The sequence below is a fragment of the Pseudonaja textilis genome, chromosome 1 (assembly GCF_049901715.1).
Source record: "Pseudonaja textilis isolate UNSWEBS1 chromosome 1, rPseTex1.2, whole genome shotgun sequence".
NCBI classification, from domain to species: domain Eukaryota; kingdom Metazoa; phylum Chordata; class Lepidosauria; order Squamata; family Elapidae; genus Pseudonaja; species Pseudonaja textilis.
This window is the reverse complement of record NC_141990.1, coordinates 266,461,046-266,477,645: the sequence shown is the minus strand read 5'-3', so window position 1 is coordinate 266,477,645 and position 16,600 is coordinate 266,461,046. Positions and strand designations below refer to the sequence as shown.

The 16,600-nt window shown below is 34.9% G+C and overlaps 1 protein-coding gene across 1 annotated transcript; it reads left to right on the top strand.

Annotated features, from left to right (window-relative positions):
* The first annotated feature begins 26 nt into the window (after positions 1-26).
* Positions 27-16,290, top strand: LOC113441650 (serine/arginine-rich splicing factor 5). The gene is made up of 8 exons (XM_026708772.2): positions 27-198; positions 1,300-1,436; positions 3,437-3,507; positions 4,498-4,590; positions 7,233-7,305; positions 13,101-13,174; positions 13,715-13,825; positions 14,808-16,290. The coding sequence occupies exons 2-8, from the start codon at positions 1,311-1,313 to the stop codon at positions 15,049-15,051; spliced, it is 792 nt and encodes a 263-aa protein (XP_026564557.1). The 5' UTR covers positions 27-198; positions 1,300-1,310; the 3' UTR covers positions 15,052-16,290.
* The last annotated feature ends 310 nt before the right edge of the window (positions 16,291-16,600 follow it).

Sequence of the window (16,600 nt, the reverse complement as noted above, 5' to 3'; positions counted from 1 at the left end):
CGGAGTTTAAAGAATCTGCGCAGGCGCCGTTGCCTCGTTGCCGCTCCTCTTAAGGGAAGTAGCGCCGCCATTTTCTCTGGCGGACTGAAGTGAACGTTTGCGGTTCCGCACGGGCGAAACGAGTTTCCTGAAAAACGCTCTGCCATTGCCGTGAGCGTCGGTCTCCTTTCAGGCGGTAGAGCGGAGGCAGAAGCGAAGGTGAGTCGGGGCGAAACTTCTGAGGGTGACGATTTTAAATGGCTCCGTTGAAAGCGGCAGGTGGCTTTGAGGCTCAGGCTCAGGGCTGTTTCCCTTATCGGTTGTTCAGTCCGGTCTTAGCTTCCTTCCCCCAGCAGCCTCTCCTTTCCGCCTCCGTCACGGTTGCCGTTAAGTTTCCCTTTCCTCTCCCTCCCTCCCCTCCCCCCTCGTTTTCCTTTCTTTTCTTGAGCTTCCTTCCTCGTTTCCTCCTCCGGCCGGTGTCGCTTTCCTCCAAAGTTGTGCACCCCGCATCTCCTGCCTCTCTAAAACCGAGCCGATTAACGTCCAGTTCTGTTTGAAGAGGAAGTCTGGAGAAGGCGGCGAAAGCAGAGGTGATTTTTAATGACCTCTATTATTCTCCTCTTTGAACGCTTGCATTTTCTCTGTATAAGCAATGTCCTTATTTAAATTTTTTTTAAAAAGAACACTTATTATCCCTGTTTTTCTACAGCCGTGAAGGCTATCTCTGAAGGGGAGATGATTTTTTTTCTTTTCTTTTTTTTTTGGTGACTACCCGGTCTTGTGGGAATTGGCCCTCGGAGTGTGTTTACTTTAAGTGGGGTTAGGATGATTTAGGAACTTCCCTGTTTATTTTGGAGCCGCTTACCGAGGGATCCAAGGGTTATATAATATAAGAACCTGGAAAGATGTCTGCAGGCTTCATGCTAGTAGCAATTGGGGTAAGAATAGAAAAGACAGGATCATCTGTTTTCGCTAGAGTTTGTCGTAGGCTTCTTGGTCCATCAGATGTGTTTTTGACAACATTGCATCCAGGTTCCAGGAAAAAAAAATCCAGGGCATTCCTTGACAGTTATTAAACAATTCATCAGTGGAACAATTTTTGCCTCCAGAAGTTGTGGATGCTCCAGCACCAGAAGAAGAGATTGGACAATGAATGGTTTGTCTGAAATGGCATAGGGCTTCCTGGCTGAGCAAAGGGGACTTAGACAAGACCAATTCCCCCCAAAAAACATGGTTTAAAATATTTTAAAGACCCCTGAGCTTGGATTTAATTAAGCAGCAGTTTTAACAAGAATTCCTGAACTTTATATTTTTTTGCAGCTTGGAATAGAATGAGTGGCTGTCGTGTCTTTGTTGGGCGTTTAAGCCCCCATGCTCGGGAACGAGATGTAGAGAAATTTTTCAAAGGATATGGCCGTATACGTGAGATTAATCTCAAAAATGGCTTTGGTTTTGTGGTAAGTATATTCAGATATATTTTCTGTTTTAGGCAGCTAATGGAGCGATATCATATGGTAATATGTATGGTGAAGTACTATATATGTGTTCATTTGCTTTGATACCTGCTTTTATTTATAGTTGGTATTGTCAACATCCCCTTAGAGTGTAGTCTGTGCTGTAACTTGCTCATAAATCTCTGGTTGCAGCCTCAGCTTTTTAATTCAAGAATAGGCTTAAAACAATACCCTAATCATGGAATTACCAAGGAGAAAACCACATGCCCACCAACACTGGCAGGGCAAGCTAATGTATATAAACAGGGAGCAACCCAACATCACTAGATGTTACCTAATGGATAATTTAATGTGTGCAGGCAAATAATCAAACTGAGAGCACAAAGGACTACATATATTCTTTTTTCTCTTGTAACTATTTTTTCATTCTGGGTCCTCCATACATGCTTTTCCAGTAAACCCTTTTTAAGAAATGAGAAAGGGCAGACATTGGTGCTGCAGGTTTTTTTGGAAAATATGAACTAGAAAAGCAGTAGAAGAGTCTCCATAATTGTATTTCCTGCACAGTTTTTCTCCATAATACTGTTAAAAATTGATAAAGCTAGAAAGAAACCCAACACACTTCTTCATTCTCTCAAAAAAATAAAAAATACATTCATTGCTGATAGAAGTGCATACCTGTCCCACTTTTAACTGGAGAAGAAAAATACATTGTTAGCAATGTTTTTAACAAACAAACTAAATTATATGCACTTGTCTTTTCTGCTGCTAAGACAGAAACAGCTAATCAAGCTCCTCCATTGTAGGCAACAATAAATTTGACACTTTGTCTTGCTGCATATTATTGCAGCTAATCAGAGAACCAAAAGTTAATGATTAATGTTGAGAATGTCATATAATTTCTCTCATCGCTGAAAGGAAAAGAAAATGGGCAAATTGAGCAGTTCTTCCAAGCGGAGGATCCCCTTACATTTAGCCTTCCATGTTGATGGAGGCTGCAAGTAGTTGTATCTTTAAATAACTTATAGCTTTTGGTCACCATTTATATAAAAACCTAACATGAAAAGTTGGTTAAAATTATATTATGAAATTCTGTTAATGACTTTTTTGAGTATTTGAAAATTTATTTAAACATTATGAAGAGGGTTTTATTGGTGAAATGTTAAGGACAATGCCAATATTTTTAGAAATTTTCAAACATTCTAGTATGAAAAATTACAGGATTTAGTAGAACGTTATTTTGAATCTTTTGGTGTGAAATCCTTGCATATTCTAGATATATAAATAAGGTATATTTTGTTTTATTTACTTATAATGAATATATTTTTCCAAAAAAAATCACTGGCAGCTTTTTCAGTCCTGGTGAACACCAGATGTGTGGAACTGCATGTTCCATCATCTTTCCCTCCTTCAGATATAGTCATATAAAAGGACAGCACTGTCTGCATCAAGCATAAGGAGCCTGTATATGTTTTTCTGAACTATATCTTATGCAAGTAGCCCTCACTTAGTGACTACAATTGGGTCAATTTGATTGCTAAGGAGAAAATCATGTAACCATGACAGTTCCTCAGTTCCCCTTTAGTCACTAAATGAAAAATCACATGACCATGACTTATGATTTTACTTCTGCCTTCTCTACTAACTTTGTTGCAAGCCAGTAGCAATGCACACATATATTGGACACCATAACAGTTGTAAATGTAAGATTGGTTGCAAAGTTTTTAAAAAAAACAATATTTCACTAAGTGAGGTAGTCAAAAAGCAAGGACTACCAGACTGGTACATTTATACCAATAGGGAGGAATGCTGAGAATTGTGACCATAATGTGGAGACATCTCAATTCTCCACCTGATACAATGCAATGGATAAAAATTATCCCAGGAATTAAAATCAGAGTTAGGCAATTTTAAATTACAGCTCTAATAATAACCAGAGCAATAGCTACTAGAATTTTTAATAGCAAAAATATTTTACTTGTTTCATTTTTTTGCTTTCCTAGGAATTTGAGGATCACAGAGATGCAGATGATGCAGTTTATGAATTGAATGGCAAAGAGCTGTGTAATGAAAGGTACTCTTTAATCTCAAGTCATATGACAGTACAATTGCAAGTCTGACTTAAAATTTTGTTTCATTCTAATGTACTTTGTGGAGTTATTGAGAGAATTGAATAAAAAGGGACAACACCATATATGCCAATTAATATGGAAAAAATCCCAAATGAACAGTCAGGCAGTATGTTTACCAGGACCAATTAAATTTACACAGAAATTATGGAATAATAATTGAGAATCAAAAGATATTTTTAAAAACTTTTTGAATGGGTAAAAGCAATCTGAAGTAATTTTGAAACACAAAGTCTTAAATCAGAAGATTAATGAAAGAGAATGAATAAAGTGTCATAGGCAAGATTTCAGATTATATTTGAGACAAACACATAGTGTATTGTAACATAGTATATTTGTATTTATTAATTTGTAAAATTAATAAATATTCAGTTTTCTGAAGCAGCCCAAAGCAATATTGGTTTATATCAGAGATGTATGACTTCTCTGATACAGACAACTTCAGGTCTTAGAGGTATCCCCTAGAAGTTCTTAAACACAAATGGGATTCACTTGTGCAGAAGTTTGGTAAATTAAGAAACATCAGAAATGCCTCCCTACTGGATCATCTTTATTCTCTTATAGACAGTAGAGAATCTCCCACCGCCCCACAAAGTCTTCTGTGTACACCTTGATGGAAAAGTTGGGGAGTAATATGCTATTTAGGAAATTGGCTTTTCAACTAATTTCTTGGCCAATTCCCAACTAAATAAATGCTGTAGAAATGACTGTACATTGTTTAGTCATCTTACATATCTTTTTACTTTTCAGTTATAAATGTCTGAAGACCTTAATTTAGGCAGTGAGAGATTTTATTGATTGTAATGATCTGAGTTAACAAGAATTTGCTTTTGTTCTTAAGTTTGTTCAAAATTATCACCATCATATTTGGCTGTTTAATGTATTCATTTCCACTAGAAAAAGACTGAAATACTAAACTTATTTATTTTTAATAGGGTTACAATTGAACATGCCAGAGCCCGAAGAGGGGGTAGGGGCAGATACCCACAACGGTTCAATTATTACCAGTCTTATGCGGGTGGATCTAGGTAAGAAGGAAATTTCGTTTACTGTTACACGTGGTTTTAAAATATCTCAGTCCTTAGATTCAGGATTGTAATATAGTTGATACTTCTAGATACATTTTAAGATACTTCTCCAGTAAGGCAGTAAAATCATCTTTTTATTTTTGTAACTCCATGCTAATGTAATTGCAAACAATTTTTGGTATATGCACTTTATTGGTTGAAGATGCTAGTTTCAAATAATTTCAACACTGAAAAGAGAGGTTACTGCTACTGCTTGTAACTGTCTGAAGTATTTACAGATTGCACATAATTGTTTCTACAAATTATTCTCAGCTTCTATTCAGTCTCGAAAGGAGAGTTTTATAATTTGGATTTCATAAAGTTTAAATTTCAATCTGTAAAACTTGTTCTTGTATGAGCATCATTGAATAGAACGGCTATTGTAAGCTGTATTGTGCCCTGGGTTGTCTATAATTTTAAGTTGCAGGGCAGCTGGACTATGTTTGAAAAATATAGCTGTAAAAGTATCCTAGGACTATCGCAAACTGAAATTTGAGATCTTAAGTAATGCTTCTTTTGAAACATATAGGATCTATTGAAGAATTATAGTATTGATAGTATCTTTAAAAAATAACTCACATTTCTCAGATTCTCTGGTATAAACTATTACTGGAAGTAGCTAGTACATATTCAGACCCTTGCATTGATGGTTATATAAAATATAATGAAATTTTATTTTAATGTATGCCTAGTAGTGTACATTCAAAGTGACAATAAAGTTATTCTAAGTCATATAACATTTGTATTTTTGCATTACATTCTGAGGCAAATGTCTTGCCAACCACAAGTACAAAACATTGAGAATTTGTACTTTTGCATATTGAAATGTCCTGTTCAGCTTCTCTTTTTTTTAATGCAGTGCTATTGCTGCAGTAGGAATGATCCAAGGTCCAGGCTAAAAATGAACTTTTAAAGTAGGATATGTGACTGATTTTCATGGGTATCTGGCATGGTAGTAACGTTCATGACAGATAGTGCCAGACAAGAAGAGACTACTATTTCCAATGCCTCAGCCTGCCAGTTGGGGGATTCTGAAACTTCTGTTTAAATGCTCTGAAGATCTGGATATTCTGAAAAAGGGGGCATTTAGAGGTATGCAAATTAAATTGTGTGCAACTAAATTGCCTCTTTAATTCTCCCAAAAATGTTGATTGTTGCATTTGTTTTGATATGACAAAGCGATCACTTTTAAGATAAGACTGAATAAACAAATGTGGAGGCTTCAATTATTCATACACTTCTTTTATAACACCTTGGGGGTTGATGGCAACAAGCCAGCTCTTGTAGTAGCAGAGCTGTTGTAATGTCAATGGACTCAGTAGTTCCTGAGCTTACTGCAGCTTATTGAAAAGCACATATAACCCACAACTTTATCCTCTCGGGGCTGATTTATTTATATGTATTCATTATTTGTGCAAAAGATATAGTTCCTTGGAAATTGTTGTATTAGGTGATATCTTTCAATATGAAAGCTTTCAGTATAGGTAGTCCTCGACTTACAACAGTTAATTTAGTGACCATTCAAAGTTACAACAGCATTGAAAAAATTAACATAACAGTTTTTCACACTTATTTTTGCAGCATCCCCATGGTCACATGATCAAAACTCAGATGCATGGCAAGTGGTTTATACTTATGATGGTTGCAGTGTCCTGGGATCATGTGATCAGCTTTTGTAAACTTCTGACAAGCAAAGTCAATGGGGAAGCCAGATTCATTTAACAACCATGTTACATGAACCATGGTGGTGCAGTGGTTAGAGTGCAGGCTAGTTCTGCTACTGCCGGCTACTTGCAATTTGGCAGTTTGAATCTTACCAGGCTCAAGGTTGACTCAGCCTTCCATTCTTCCGGGGTGGGTAAAATGAGGACCCAGATTGTTGGGGGCAATATGCTGACTCTGTAAAACCACTTAGAGAGGGCTGTAAAGCACTGTGAAGTGGTATATAAGTGTAAGTGCTATTGCTATTAACAAATGCAATGATTCACTTAACTGTGGCAAGAAAAGTGAAATGGGGCAGACTCACTTAACAAATGTTTCACTTAGCAACATAAAATTTGGGTTGTAACTCGAGGACTACCTATACTTAAATGTTGTACAGGTAGTCCTTGACTTATGATTGCAATGGAGCCCAAAATTTTGGTTGCAAATTCTTGCAGTCCTAAGTTGAGGCACCATGTGACCAGACTTGATTTTATGACAGTTGTAATGATTGCAAATTTAATCAGGTGGTTGTAAGTAAACCTTGTGATCAATAAGTATATCAAGTTTTTTGAATATGCTTTTTGGGGGGGGTTGGAAACCAGCAAAAACATCTTGCTAATCACAGTCATGTGACCGTAGGACACTGCAACAAGTCGTAAATGCGAGCCAGTTGCCAATTATCCAAAATGCAATCACATAATTGGGAGATTGGTAGTCATAAGTCGTTCTGCTTGTTTTCATAATGTAAACTAGTAACAATTCTGTTCTTATTATTTAAATACAGAGTAGCCATTTTAGAAATTTTTTGAAGAGAAAAAATCTGACAAAAGTAGAAAGTGTTTAAATTTTCTGCTGGAAATTTAGTTAAAAGAGTAACAGGAAATGTTTTCCATTTGTAGTCAGTATGGTCCACCTCTTCGTACTGAACACAGACTTATAGTTGAGAATCTATCTTCACGGGTCAGCTGGCAGGTGAGTTGGCATTTACTTTAAATAACAATGTTTTTTTTAAAAGGATAGGTTTTGGTTTCCTAAAAGAGGTAACATAAAGCATTAGCCCCTTTTTTTAAAGTAAGAGGCTTAAAGTTCTTTCATTTGCATTACCAACAAGCAAACAGTGCATATATTTTTAAAACTGCTGATTAGTGTTTCTTAGACAAATGAAATCTTCACCTAATAAGATTGTCAGAATAAAAAGCTCTCAATGTTTAAACATCCAGTATAATGAAAAAATAAAAGACTGGTCTCATTGAGAGAGATAAAACTGCAAGTTGCTTCCAATTTTATATCTGGCTTCAATAGAATGAACAGAATTATTCACCTGTTTAAAAGTATTGTGTTATGTTCTAATGCAGGATGTTTCGTGCATTATGTTATCTGTATTCTGAAAGGGACTTGTGGCTTACAGTGAGTAGCTAACATGATTTTAAATATCCAATTTGTGCATGTATTTGGGCATAAGTATTGTCAGTGAAATAAACTGTTTGGGGTTGTTTTTGGATATTCATTTGGGAGTGAAAGTTTAGACCACAAGTTTGTTTTTCTCTGAGGTGTCCTTGAATTGGTATATTACTAATGGGATTGTTTTGGCCTTTAGCAACTGTTTCGAATTCCTTAAAACTTTTTTTTTTTTTTAGCAAACTGTATACCCCTCTCAACAAGTTTGGAAACAATTATATGTTACATTTCATTCTCCCATTAAGTTTTTTAAAAAATAGCATTCAGGTTACTAAGCCATTCTTCCCTACGTACTATTTTTTATGTGCTTCTTACAGCATAAATTCTGTTGTCAATGTATTAAAAAGTATACATTTCCAGATTTTTTTAAAAAAAGCACTGTATTATGCTAGATTGAAAGAATAGATGTTAATAGAGCAGAAGTAACAACTCAGTAAATTGTAAATCTGTATTTTAATAGCAATAGCGCTTAGACCTATATATTGCTTCATAGTGCTTTACAGCTCCCTCTAAGCAGTTTAGAGTCAACATTATTGTCCCCAACAATCTGAGTCCTCATTTTCCTCAGGAAGGATGGAAGACTAAGTCAACCTTGAGCCAGTAGGGATTAAACTCCTGGCTGTGAGCAGAATTAGCCTGCAATACTGCATTCTAACCACTACAGCTCTTTTAACCAATTTTGTTTAGAATTTATCCAACATTTCTATAATTCTAGCCTGTATGAAGAACTATATTATACATAAACTAATACAATGCTAATACATTTTTCACATGTCATTATATGGCCGTCATTGTTATTGAACTTCATTTTTATGTCCTTTTTGTATAAGTGTACAAAAATGATTGAAAGAGACAGCAATCAAATTTCTACATTGCCAGTCTCACTGCCACCTCTCGGTGGTTTACAATAAAAAATCTGCCTTGAAACATTTTTCACTCTATAAATTTCAATATCTGTTCTTTAAATAGGGTTTTCCACTATCTCAAGGAAGGAAAACAAATAAAAGGAAGTAAACTAAACCCTTAGTTTAACAGACTAATGGGGAAAAGGAGTTATCTATTAAAATAAAAAATTATTAAATCCATTGGCATTATTTATACACACACACACACACACACACACACACATATATAGTAGCAGATGGGATTTAATACATATACATATTTTGTGCATGTAGCATATAACATCAACAAAGTTTCTCTGATTCATCTGAAGTCTTCTAAACCAAGATGTTACATCAAGATTTATTATAATTGCACAAGTATGAACTGGAGAGCTGTCAAGAGATTGATTTTAGCAGTTTAATATATTGCACAATAATTTTAGGTCAACATAGAGATAGGTCATAGCATTTGGAGAACAGATGTCTTGATTGAATAGCATAACATGCTACACTTGCTCTAATATGAGAAATTCACCTGGGAGAAACCAGGAACTTTGATTATTTTGTGGAGCCCACTGTCCAAAATTAAAAACATTTTGTTTAATTGGTGCATCTCTGATCTTCCAGGTATGCAATCTTATGACATGAATATGAAACTTATAGCGATTACATACAGCAATATAAAATCTTCTTAAAATTCAGGGAAAAGTGAGTAGTTTGAAAAAAGCTGTCTTGTATCTTTTGTGAGTGTTATGGCAAGCACATAATCTGCAACTCCTGCAAAAATGATTCACAGGTTAACAGACCTGATGCAGAAGAAATAAAATCTCTGAAGGCTTAGAGATTTAAGTATGTAATGTTGCTTTTATAAAAACCCAAGTGGAAAGGATAAGGTTTCCAGGGGCAATATTTTAAAATAGAAGAATGCTATTAATCACACCTATTTAGCCCAGCATTTGATTTCCAGTATGCATCCATTCTAGTATTTAAATAAGGAATGAAGTTAATAGCCCTTAATTTGTTATCACAGCATCTGAGATTCAGCATTCTGTGACTTGTAATATTTAACTACAAGAGGTGTCCTTCTATTATTTTAATCCTGAAGAAAGCCTCTTCGTTCCTCCTGTTTAGTCACCTGTCAAGTACCAGATTCAGTTGCCTGTTGATACTACTTACCATAGGGGGCTTGTTGACCAGAAGATTGGTAGTTCAAGTACTGCATAATGGGGTGAGCTCCTGTTCCTACCCAGCTCCTGCCCACCTTGCAATTTGAAACCATGCAAATTCAAGAAGATAACTAGGTATCACTTTGGTGAGAAGGTAATAGTGTTCCATTGCCTCAGTGTATAGTCATGCTGGCGACATGACCAGAAATGCCTTTGAATAATGCAGGCCCCCTCAGCTAAAAAACAGGGCTGAGCATCACCCCCTAGAGACATGACTGGACAGGGGAAATTTTACCTTTACTACTTAGCATGTTGTCTTTTTGACATTTTAGCCAGAAAAAAATTGTTTCACAATTCATTTTCTGAAATGTATGCATGTTTTGTTTGCTATTGCTGGCATGATGGTTTTTAAATGCCTTTCTGTATTTTATAGCAAAAGCAGGAAAACATAAGAGAAATAAACCTTGGGCAAAGCCACTTGATTATTTATGACTAACAACCATATTCTGGCAGTTGTGTTCAGTCACATCTAGTATGATTCTCTGGGACTTTGTGTACACACACACAGACACGTTTGTATGTGTGTATTTATTTATTATGAACTAGTATTTGTATCTTTAAAAATCCTAATTGTTCTTGGTTACCTGTGGAGAGAGAAATTGTATGAAGCAGTTAATGTGACAGTTTTCACTGGGCAACATCAAGCACTATACTTCTGCTGAAATGCATGGAAAAACCACAACAATCACTTTGTCAGGTTAAGTGAATGCCATCCTCCCCATTTGTGAGTGATCCACGCCTTACAACAAATTATAGATGGGATCCGTGTGGTTCTTCTTTGTAAACAACTTTTTAAAAGTTCATTGCTTTTAAACTATAAAGTGATTTTCTGTTCAAATCTATTTTGCTTCCATGATGCAAGCAGCTAATTGTTTTGAAGGAAGGTATTAAAAGTTTTGATTTAGATAAGATTATCAATTGTATAAGAAACACTAAGTTATTGCAGATATTATTTACTAGACATCAGTTAGTCTTTGAGTTCATACTGTGCTTGAAAGAAAGTAGATGTTTTAACCTGATAAATGTTAGTGTCTGCTTGCTATTGGCAGAAAGAAAATATATTATAATGCATCCATCCCCATTTCTTAATTAGCTTGTTTGCCTGGCTTAATTTCCTTTGAAACAGGAGAGACTGAATAGCAACCACCTATTTTTGCTATTTTCCTAGGGTAATTAAAACATAATGGAATATAGTATGAGATTGTCAAAAGATACACTTTGTAAGATCTTAGGAATTATAATTGGAAGAGGAAAATCCTGGGGTAATTCTTAACACAAATTAAGTTTCATAGTCCTTTGAAATCACTTTCCCTCCTGTTTGAATGGGAGGGGTACTTAATTGTGTTTACTTGATGTGACTAGCAAAGGACATAAAGCCAGGACTTGACCCTGGCTAACAGAAGTCAGCAATCATGCCTTAGGCAAGGCTTTACTTAAGTTCACAAATTCAGTAAAATATCTTTAGCTAGCTTTTAAAAGATAACTTTTAAGTTAGAATTTTAAGACATGTTTAAAGGTATTAGTTTCCCACTAATACAACTTATTTCTCCCCCACTAAAAGTTTTCCACCTATCTAGGATGAGAAAAAGTACTTTTTAAATAAAAGTGTTAATATAGTTATTTCAATTTTCCTTCTAATTTCTGAAGAAAAATAATTGAATGTCTTGTGACATTGAAATATATAGAGCTAACGTTCAGCTTAATTAAATTTCACACCAGGTAATCAAATTTGAAATACGATAATCAGATTTATAGATAAATTATTTCATAATTAATGAATTAAAAATTATGCAAGGGTTGTTTAAATACACCTTTTACTATGATGAAATCATTTGAATTACTGTTGCCATCATACTGCATTATATGTTATAATCTTTATATTGAGAGGATTCGTTCAAGTGTATATTAATTACTCCTATCTTGATTTCAAAGTTCTATTGTTAAAAAACTCACTATTATGGAGAATTTTGACTGGAGTATTCAGTATACTATAATTGAATCCTGCTTTGAAAGAATGTCTGTTCTTCAAGTTTGTTTTGCATTAGGATGAAGGCTCAGATGTTTGAACTGTTAGATTCACATGCTAGTTTGTAAAATTTGAGCAGAACTTTATTAAACACTATATATAACTTGAGGTATCCTATAATCTAGTTCAACTTTAGGTTTTTTGTTTGTATATTTTTTTCACAAATATACTCTAACCAAGTTCATTTTGAACCTCTTTTAACAGCCTTGCTTTGGGTTAGCCCTCGTTTCTCTTGTGTGGAGGAGAAAGAACCCAAGAGGTTGGGGTTCCTAGTGGCTGAATTTCTAGGGCTTGGCCTGTTCTGAGTTTTCCCTTTGGTACCCATGACACAGCTATCATGGCGATGTAGACCCTGGTTGGCTCACAGCTCGATTGGCTAGCACAGGTCAACCTCAGGTTCTAGAGCCACTTCCGGAGACTTTCCAATGCTTTCAGGGTCTTTGGTACCTTCCCCTGAAGCACATTGCTATGCTCCATTCCTCTGCCCCTCCCATGTAAGGGAGTTCCTCTTGAACTGCTAGGCAATTATTGGACAAGCGACTCTTTGCTTAAGGGTACCTGCTTATATCATCTGAACACTTGTGGTATGTTATGGTAAGTAGCCTCTGGCTATAAAATGTCAGCTATTATTGGGACATTTTGTAAAAGTTAAGAAATAATGCATAAACGACTTTTTAAAAAACGTCTTTAACACTTAGTTACATAGCATTGCAAAATAAACGAAGTCTCAATTACATTAAATGCAAGTCTCTGTTAAAATAACACTAAGGTTGTGGCACGGACTGACAAAAGCCATAAAAATTTAATGCTGTCTTTTGACAGGTTGTGACAGAATCTTAGCATTAACTTAATAAAGACATTTGCGTTTAATTTTTATAGATTGGGACATAGAATGTTTCTAGGCAAACTTTGAATATACAAATGAACTGAGATTTCAGGCAATCAAATGCTTGCATTTAATAACACCATGCATATATTCATAGTTAAAATACATGTTATAATACTTTAGGCATTATAGAAGGTATGTCTTAATTGTACAAATTAGTTTAATTTTTCTCATAGTTATAGCATATGACATTTGGCTATAGTTTGTTAACTATGAAGTCCTGTTTAACAATGCATCTTGAGTCTTAATGCTCATTTCCTAATCTGCACCCTCAACTCTTACTGCAGGATTTGAAAGACTTCATGAGGAAAGCTGGGGAAGTTACTTTTGTGGATGCTCACAGAAACAATCCAAATGAAGGGTAAGTTGACATTTTGCATCAACTGAGGCTGGGAGGGCTTTAAACACCAGACCTTCCACCATACTGCTTAACAGACAACTTTGTTCCAGAATATAACTGAAAATACTATTAAAATTAGATTCCAGAATCAGCACAGACTTATTCTGATCAGATCTGCATCCTACGTATTGGGATCATGGATTTTTTCTGAATGTTACTAATGAGAAAACCCAAAAATCTGTTAACTGTTTTTATTATATGTAGAATCAGTAGAAAACCACTGAGAGAAACAACTCCTTTTAATATCTTGTTTAAAAATTGTTTCCTACACAATCATTTGCTAAAAACAGAAAATTTTCCATGGAGAAGTTCTAAAGAACATACAGAAAAAATATTTCACATCTGTTATGTTCTGAAATTGTAAAATTTTAGGCTCAGGTATTGGAGTTGGGAGAAACTAAGATGACAAGTAATGTCTTTATAATTCTGTGAAAGAAGAAATGTAATATACTTTTATCACCACTAATAATTTTTATTGTAATTTTGCTAATGAATCAACAGTGTGGTAGAGTTTGCATCATCCAGTGATATGAAGAGTGCAATGGATAAATTGGATGGCAGTGAGTTGAATGGACGTAGAATTAAACTAATTGAAGATCGCAAAAGGCGCAGGTATCTTTTTAGATAAAAACACAATACGAATGGCAATAAAATAATTTGGAATATTTATATGATAATTCAAGGAATGTTGCAGAAGCAGTTTTATTGTATCCCCAAATTTTTCTACCAAAGCATAATTTTTCTGTCATTTTTCATTTGGTATTATTTTGCACAAATCCTCTAGAGGCTCCATTTCACAGTTCAGGCAGCATCATTTGTACATTGTTGGCCAAAGCAAGTATGGCAAAATCTACAAGAGAGAATGATATGAGACATAAACAGTTAATGTATTGTTCAAAAACTTAGGAAAGAGAATAATCCATAAAATACAAACGAAAGCAACTAATTTGCTGCTTCTCCAATCCTCTGTGAGCCACCCAGAGTAAATTAAGAGATTTGTATTGGTTGCCCATTTTAAATAAACACACTATGCCCAGGTTTCAGGGAAGGAAAACCTTTCTTTCTTTCCCTTTTGAAATGTGAAGTTTCTACTTGTTTTTTTTACTAGGTTGGAGTTGTGTATGGAATTACTAGATAGGACAGAGGAATTACTGTTAACGGATAAATGGATGGATTTACTGAATTCTGCTAAAGTTGCAGAACAAAGCATTTCAAAATTCTTTTTAAATACTGGTGCGTGTATTGTGTGCTTTGCTGAAATTTAAATTTAAATGTGTAATTCTTGGAAATAAACTAGGGAAGAAAAATTGGCTATAAGCCGAGGAGCATATTCCTGGTGCTTCAAGAAGCAGTAAGTCCAGTGAAGTTGAAAGAGAAATCAAGAGAGAAACTTGCATTTTTCATGATTATCGGTAAATGCATTACTAGAAAGAAATAAACTATAAAGAAAGTCCTTTAAAGACTAAGATCTTCAGACTTCTATATGATTTAAATTCTTTGATAAGCGAAATTGCACGCAAACATATTTGGTGAACACAAAGACCAATTATAGAATGTCACACACAATGAAAACTAATGGCTGAATATTTATTAGGAGCCGGTCTCGTTCTCGAAGTTATTCAAGGTCTCGCAGCAAGTCCAGATCTGCAAGATCCTCTAAGTCAACCAGCAAGTCTCGTTCTAAAAGCCGCACCCCAGAAAAAAGGGGCTCTCGAAGCCGTACACCTGAAAGGAAAAGCTCTGAAAAAAACCACTCTGGCACGCAGAATTCCACTCCATCTCCACCACCAAAGAAGAGGTCTCGCTCAAGGTCAAGTTCTGCTGAAAGCTGTACTTAAAAAAGATATTTTGAGAAATGTATAAATGTTTAATTTCCAAATCACATTTTCTACAAGCTTAAATAAGTTGTGGGTGGGGGTGCTCTCAAATGAGCACAGGCATCTGAAGAGTACGTAGGTAGGTAAATTGTAAACAGTAAAAAAAAACAAAAAACAATAAATTGGCAAATTATAATTACTCAAATTGTACTATGCACTGTGTTGAGGCCTTGCTGAATAAAGTAGGACACATTGGGAGTGTTTTCCTCATTGGTATATTCAATGAATTTAAGACCTAGACTTTGGTGTTGCTTTTCGGAATCCTTTGTGCTTTGTACATTGATTGTTTTGTACTTAGCAACCAATAAACCACCAAGTTAACTACTAATGTGAAATTTGAAGGTGGACATAGCAGCTCTGTTTAATAGTGCACAGAAAAGTATGTTGATCTTGAATGATTAGTTGCTTATACTACACTAATATTTATATATCAAAATAGCAAATCTCAGAAATGTTTAATGTTACCAGGTTAAGTTGTGATACTTTTTGGAATGCTAGTTTAAGTTAGTTCTTGGTTGAGAAGCGTGTTTCCACTTTGAGTTTGCTCTGGACTGGTAATGAATTTTTCATAATATTCCAAGTAGAAAGGAATCTTCAATACAGCAGTTCAGTAAAATATTTCATCCATTTATGAGAACGCTGTCATTTTGTAGAGGATGCCCTTAAAATTTAAAGACATGCTCCTCTTACTGAAGCTCCAAGTTTTTATTTTAATAGCATACAAGAGTATTGTTCTTTCTATATGGCTTCCAGTACAAAAGAGTAATTGTTAGAGGTACATGAAGTATTGGAAGCAGTAAATTGTCAAATATAATGGAGGATAATATTCAGTTGTCAAGGTAAGTAAAAGCTTAATGTATTTGTGATTTTATGAATGCTAAATTGTGAAATGGCATTTTTCTTAGTTCTACAAAACATGATTTAGCTTTTATTAATAGCTAGTACTTTGCTAATCCTTAGCTTTGAGATCAACTAAATTATCTGGCTTCCATGTAGTTAAAATGAGGGAATCCATTTGAAATATTTGTAAGCAACCTTAAAAATGTTTAAATGTACCAATGTGCTATAGTATATAAATCTCCCCTGTATCCCATGCTTTCTGCAGCTTTGGCGGTCTTTGTGTTGCTCATTTAAGCTACATTGGTAAACTTTTCTTTGTTAACAACAGTTTTGTTTCCAATAAAATTGATAAACGAAGAATCTTGTTTTGTCAGTCATTGTTCAAACAAGGATACAAGACTGGGGGATAAGGACTGAGACATTTATTATGCAAATTTATTTAAGTGTAATGTAAATTAGAGCACTTGGACAGTTGTAGTCATTCTGCACCTCCAAGTCTACTGTGTTTTTTTAAAAAACAGTAACCTTATTTTTTACAAGACATATTTCTGAAGCCGCCATCAAATCAGACTTTAGCAAATCAGGAGATTACCCATCTCACTCACAGAACAATCATATACTTGATTCCCAGTTGGAATCATTGTAATTTACAAAACAATAGTTCTTTATT

Excerpts from the sequence above, each read along its gene's own strand:
- LOC113441650 (XM_026708772.2), top strand. The coding sequence starts at position 1,311 with ATGAGTGGCTGTCGTGTCTTTGTTGGGCGTTTAAGCCCCCATGCTCGG. Across the intron at positions 3,508-4,497 it reads AAAGAGCTGTGTAATGAAAG|GGTTACAATTGAACATGCCA; the intron begins GTACTCTTTAAT and ends TATTTTTAATAG. Across the intron at positions 7,306-13,100 it reads CTTCACGGGTCAGCTGGCAG|GATTTGAAAGACTTCATGAG; the intron begins GTGAGTTGGCAT and ends CTCTTACTGCAG.